This window comes from Ambystoma mexicanum, chromosome 3q, assembly GCF_040938575.1.
Source record: "Ambystoma mexicanum isolate Mex_15411 chromosome 3q, UKY_AmexF1_1, whole genome shotgun sequence".
NCBI classification, from domain to species: Eukaryota; Metazoa; Chordata; class Amphibia; order Caudata; family Ambystomatidae; genus Ambystoma; species Ambystoma mexicanum.
The window spans coordinates 1,237,977,706-1,237,983,705 of record NC_090926.1 but is presented as its reverse complement, the minus strand read 5'-3'; the positions used below and the strand labels follow the sequence as shown (position 1 = coordinate 1,237,983,705).

At 45.5% G+C, this 6,000-nt stretch overlaps 1 protein-coding gene across 4 annotated transcripts in view; it reads right to left on the bottom strand.

Moving 5' to 3' along the window:
* Window positions 1-745: 745 nt before the first annotated feature.
* Window positions 746-6,000, bottom strand: part of COA6 (cytochrome c oxidase assembly factor 6) — a 34,380-nt gene continuing 29,125 nt past the window's right edge. For all 4 annotated transcript variants that reach the window (XM_069604188.1, XM_069604187.1, XM_069604184.1 and 1 more), the window contains one exon: window positions 746-1,380. In XM_069604188.1, coding sequence (XP_069460289.1) covers window positions 998-1,237 — 240 coding nt within the window. In that variant the 5' untranslated portion in view covers window positions 1,238-1,380 and the 3' untranslated portion in view covers window positions 746-997. The remainder of the gene's footprint in view (window positions 1,381-6,000) is intronic.

Below are 6,000 nucleotides of genomic sequence, written 5' to 3'. Positions count from 1 at the left end.
TAAGAACCTCTCGCCGACTGCAGGAGCAACAACCAACAATAGCCATGATCAGTACATCCGTACATTCTGGTACTCTAACTCTTTTTCGCACTCACCTTACTGCCATGCTGTAAGGAACCATATGATTTACCCCTTCGCTCACTAAGAGTGACCAGCACCATGCTTTAGTCAGTACGGAGTTCTACCAGAGGCAGCGTTATCATTTGTAAAATGGGGTACACTGTGAGCAGCTGGCACAGTAGTGTACCACATACAAATATGATATGCACCCTCCTCCCAGCATCACCAATGGGTAGTATCCTATTTTCATCATACCATTGGTCAAAAGTGCTATAACATATGCCATTAACATATGCCATTTTCGACTAACGTGCCCAAATAAATAAGTCCACGAGTTACAGAACTATCCCTGTTCCCTTATACAATCGTCAATCAATCAAGTTTTGTCAATGGGCCAGTAACCCCCAAGTTAGACAGGTATTGTTTGATGGAATAGGAGAACATACGGTCATTTTAACCGATCTTTGCCCAGGACTACCAATGTTACTGAGTCAATGAGCTCTAATACACACTACTTGCCACCAATTGTTTACCAAAAGAACTGTTAGGCAGAAACCAAACTCTCCGGCAAAAGGGGGCTTTAAATGTACTATGGCTTGACCATAAGTCAGTTATCGCACAATTTTACTGACAGGGACACACAATACGTTCGAGAGGTTTGTAAACAGGAACATAGAAGCGAGGAAAGGATTGCCAATACTTTAATGCAGTCTGTAAGCAGTGCACCAAACACACATCTGTAGAGCTTCACAGAACTCCTTTCTTAAGTTCAAGCTGAGAATGCAGTGCAGGAAAGGACTTTTAATAATCGCTGCAGAGTGATTTCTCATTTTCGCAGATGATCACAGTAAAAGCCTCCGCGATTATTGGTAAATACATTGAAGTGTGCTACACTTAAATTCAAAACACTTTATTTGCTTAATGTTTTCATGTCGCATCACGACTTGCGCGTGGTTTCTGAAGGTTGAAACTCCCCCGCCTCAAATTTTTCTTTGTACTTCAAGTAGTCTCTTCTTTTTTCAAAATACTTCACCCATTGTTGTGGGCAGCTGGATTCAAAAAAACTCTGTAACCTTTGGCACTTAGTGAAATCGTCCCCGTTTTCATCTAAGCACTGCCAGTACTTGTCGCGCGCTCCCCAGCAAACTTTCCTCTCCTCTGCTGTTGGGGCAGACATGGTTTCTTCTTCAAAAAATCAGTTTCTTCAATTTAGCATTTCTTATGGGAACGCATTCAATGTTCTTCTTAGCTCATGTCTGCACGCCTATTCATGCTCTGCCACTGGTTTATTCCATGTACTGCTTTCTTCACTTTTCCCTTCTACATAGAAAACAAAAGTCAGAGCCAAATCAGATATTAGTGCTTCTAGAAAAGGACAAAAGAAGTGTCTTCATTCTAAAATGTATACAGGGTCAACGATAGCATTCTAGTTGGAGAAGGAATAATATTTATTTAGGATATCTTCATTAAACAAAATAACTCACAAAGCAAATACAATATAGAAATCGAGATAACCAAACTTAAAAACCAATACAGAATTAAATATAATAAGCAATAAACTGCCCCCTTAATAGAATCCATGCCCTCCAAATTTGACAAATACATAATCCTCCTCATATGTTCAGCTTTCAAATGTAGCCCCAAGGCTGATGGATGCAAATGCAGATTATATTTCATTGAGAAAAATCACAACTACCAACTACAAAAATATATCTCACCACCTAGAAAAGCTCAGCCAAATCACATTACAAGACAGAATACACACCTGAAGCCTCCAACAAGAGCAGAGCTCTTTCCAAGGGAGACAAACACTGCATCAGTCCCCCAAAAAATACTGGAGCATCTGAATACATGGAGAGATGCAATGCAATGCAATCAACATGCTCTTCACTGACACGATGGACCAGATGCTTTGCCACATTGACCACACCCTACCCCGCCATAGACACCCTGGCCATACCACCACACCATGTCCCAAGATGGTCAGAATTCAAGGGCCCAACGATGGGAGAACTCCTAAACATCCTTGCATCACTAAGGACCACCTACTACGAGGACAACGTTATCCCAATGCACATCCGGAAGAACATCACAGCAAAGGCCCTCACCCCTCTCCTTCACATCAATGCCTCAGCCATGCAAGTCATATTCCCAGACATGTTGAAAACTGACCGGATCCTACACCTACTGAAGAAGCCCAAACTCGACCTGGACAACAGCAAACTACGGACACATCTGTCCTTCATTGGCAATATCACGGAGGACACCGCCAAGCCCAACTACACAAAAAGATCAGCCAACACAACCTACTTCAAGAATACCAGTCCAACTTTCAACCAAGGCTCAGCACCAAGATCACCACCATCCAGGGATTTGACAAGGCACTCATGGATAATGACAACCCATGCAATCTGGCCCTGATCAACCACCCTGCCGCATTCAACACAGTCTACCAAAAAGTCCTACAAATAGGATGCCATGCCAAAGTCCTTCAATCGTTTGACTCCCATCTCACCGACAGATACCAGCTCATCCAGATGGGCACATGCAGTTCCCAAAAATGCCCAGTGAGCTGTGGGGTCCCACAAAGCTCCATCGTCAACCTCTACATAAAGCCATTGGGGCACTTTTGGCCAAATTCAAAATACACCAATATGCTGAGGACACAGTTGCACCAGACGGTCAACTACCTCAATGACTTTCACCAATTCAAACACTGCCTCTCCACCATTCCAAACTGGATGTTAAGAGCCTACATGAAACTGAACCCTACAAAAACAGAGTTCATCCATTCATAGACGCTACCAAATTTAAAAACTGTCTGACACAGATGGGCACTCCTAGCTTCTCCTTCTAGTGCCAAGCCCTTCCAATTCACCATCAATTGCGACTCTCCCTCTAGGCACACCTTGCCAATGGTTTAGCTCTACTTAATCTAAAATGTTTGACCTTTTCCGATTTGACTGATATATATAGCATGATAATACCTCGCCAACAAGACACAAACAGCATGGTCAAATCACACCCTTCTTCCCCGCCTCATACTTCAGTTCATTTGGCCATGCCCTGGGGCTCTCACACCTGGATGGTGGCAATATCCTTGTTGATGGTGTCCCACCACTACTGTAGTCCATTTCTTAGGATTGAAGAAATGTAACCACATTTCTCCAACTCTCAAGGAACTACACGGATGAACCCCCTCCAAGCTCACACCACCTTCAAGACATCATGCATCACATATAAGGTTCTAATGTCCAAGAGACCATCATACATAGCTTAAATGTTCACCTTCTCAGAAGGTCAATGCAACAGCAGGAGCCAACATATCACCAGGCTGGAATCTAAAACGTGAAAGTAGGAGAAGACCAGAAAACAAGCAATCTCCTGCTAGACACTGACACTCTGGAACAGCAATCAGACTGGCTCCTTCCCTCCTGCAACTGAGGAAAGATCCAAACACCCAGCTGTGGAACTGCACATTAAATGAACACCAGCTCTTGTTCTCTTTCCCTGTCAAAATGTCACACAACAGTTTTGCCGTGGTCAACAAACAGCAACCCAAAATACCTCTGTGTGTGTGTTAAGTTGCAGGCACTGCTCCCAAGCTATGAAACGGTTTGCTGTCACAAGAGCATGTACAAATACCAGCTGGTGGTGACCCTCCCCCTGACCTTACGCTGAGGACAGAAAGGAACACATGTCTAGCCTTCCCTTGCACTTGTATTTGACTAGAATTACTCACCAAACTTTCTGTTCACCCTGTCAGTAATTTACCTTTCAAGGACCATGTGTTATTTACATGTCATGCTAACGCAGCTGAAAACATGTAAAGAAGGAAAGATTGTAAGTAAGGCAGGGGGCACTAGCGAAGCATATGTTATCGCCTCTCTCAGCTCAAGTGCTTGGTTATGCTAAATACATTAAACTAATGTGACTGTTATTCTGTGAAGGTGTCTCATACTTTGTTTATATTCCAAGCGGGAGAACCTTTGGGGCCCAGAGCTTTACTCCAATTAGCACCTTTCTACAAATGGACCTCTACAGATGGGATCTCGTTGGCTAAATCCAGATGGACTGTGTACCGCGGTTAAGAAAAAACGACAGACGACCAATGACCATGGGGTGCACTGCACGATGTGGACTGGGTTTTCCTGCAGCCACGGTTCAAGTCCCACCTTGCCAGATTTCCTAACACGTCGATTTACCCCGACGAGGTGTCTGCCTGGAATAACATTTTTGCTTTACAGACACTGGCACAGAATGGAAGGAAGACACTGCAGAGTAACCAGTGAGACTGGTGCGGGTTGAAAAATTGTATGAATACATGCAATATTTTTCTTTAGTATTGCAATATTTGGGGACCACGGTTTTAAGTGAACCTAGACATAGACATATTGCAACCTTGTGATCACAGGTGTATCGATGTTCATGAAACATGAGGAATGCAAGCACCAAATGTTGTGAGTGTAGAAAACACTTAAATAAACTTGAACAGCATGTTCCGGCTCCCCCAGAAGGTTACCCGGGATGGGAATTGATGGGTAAAAGGGGACTTGGGCTGGTATTATTTTTAAAGGAATGGCACTGATGTACTGCTGACAATCCCAATATACAAATTCCAGAGCATGGGCATTTGACTTCGAAAAATTAGGGTACCTCAGGGAAAGGTTGTCAGCAATGGGACCAAAGGAAATTAGATCACTTCAGTGGGAAACATACAATAAAAAGGGAAGATAACACTAGGCAAAAAGCAACGAGGGAAGCACAGCTAAAAAAGGGAGCTAGAGTCAGAAAAAGATGAGGCTAGGGTATATGATCAACAGAAGTAAAAAAAAAAAAAGATTTTAAAAAAAGGATTGGGACAGGATGATGGAGAAATACTCATGCAAGAAAAAATATTTACGTTATCCATAGGCCCCAGAGGCTTCTGCAACCTCCGAGTATTTAGAACCAAACATTTCTTGACTAAACAACCTCTTCGCCTCCATATAATGTGTATGATAAGATAGACACAATTAGGCCACCAGGGAACGCAGGGAAAATGGCAGCTTGAGATTGTAGCGGTCATCTTCCCCACAATCTGGAAAGATACTGCAGACATCGACATTAGATGGGCTAAAATCACCCGCCAGTGATTTGCCAAGGAGTGGTGGACGCCCCCCCGCCTCCCAACCCCCCTGTTCAGGCAAGATCTCAGTGTGTACTAGAGGGAGCCTGCCAAAAGCAGAGTGTGGCCTGGACTGCGGCTGATTGAGGAATAGCTGCAGGGACTGTGGCAGTGTCGCAGGTGAAAGTCTTCCGAAAGACAACCCCTGCGGAGGCAGTGTGATGAGATGAGCCGGGGGTGGGAGGGCAATCGCCAGCCCACAGTTTGAGGAAACTCCCTCCGGGGGTCGAGGCGTATTAAGGAGAAGGTGCCTCTGGCTGGCGGCCACGTCTGGGTGAAGGAAGAGAACCACAGAGGAATGGGCCAGAGTGCAAGCACGTGGGAAAGGGGAGAGGAAGAGCAGCGCAACTGAGAAGTAGCTCCGAGGGCACACAAGAGGTGGACTCTTTTCTGGGCAGGGAAGAGGCCCGGTGATCCGCAGAAGAGCCAGCTCAAGTAAGGCTGTGGCAAGCCCCTGTGGACCCGGAGGTGAAAGCAAGAGAAAAGGCACAGGCAGCACAACAACCCTCAGCCCTACCTGGGGGCTTAGTGGTGTGCAGCTGGGGAAACTGGGACAGAACAGAAGGTGCAGCCAGCGGCCAGGGAATGCAGTGGTGTTTGTGAGGTGCAGACAGTTGCGTGGAGGAGAAGGGACCGTTCCCAGGCCCCTGCCAAAGAAAACCAGGAAAAGCTCATGGCGGCCTAGGTGAGGCGGTGGGAACCCTCTGAGACACTTCCAGGGTCAGCACTGAGCGAAAATGCAGAGGTGCCCAGGAAACCCAGAGACATCCTCC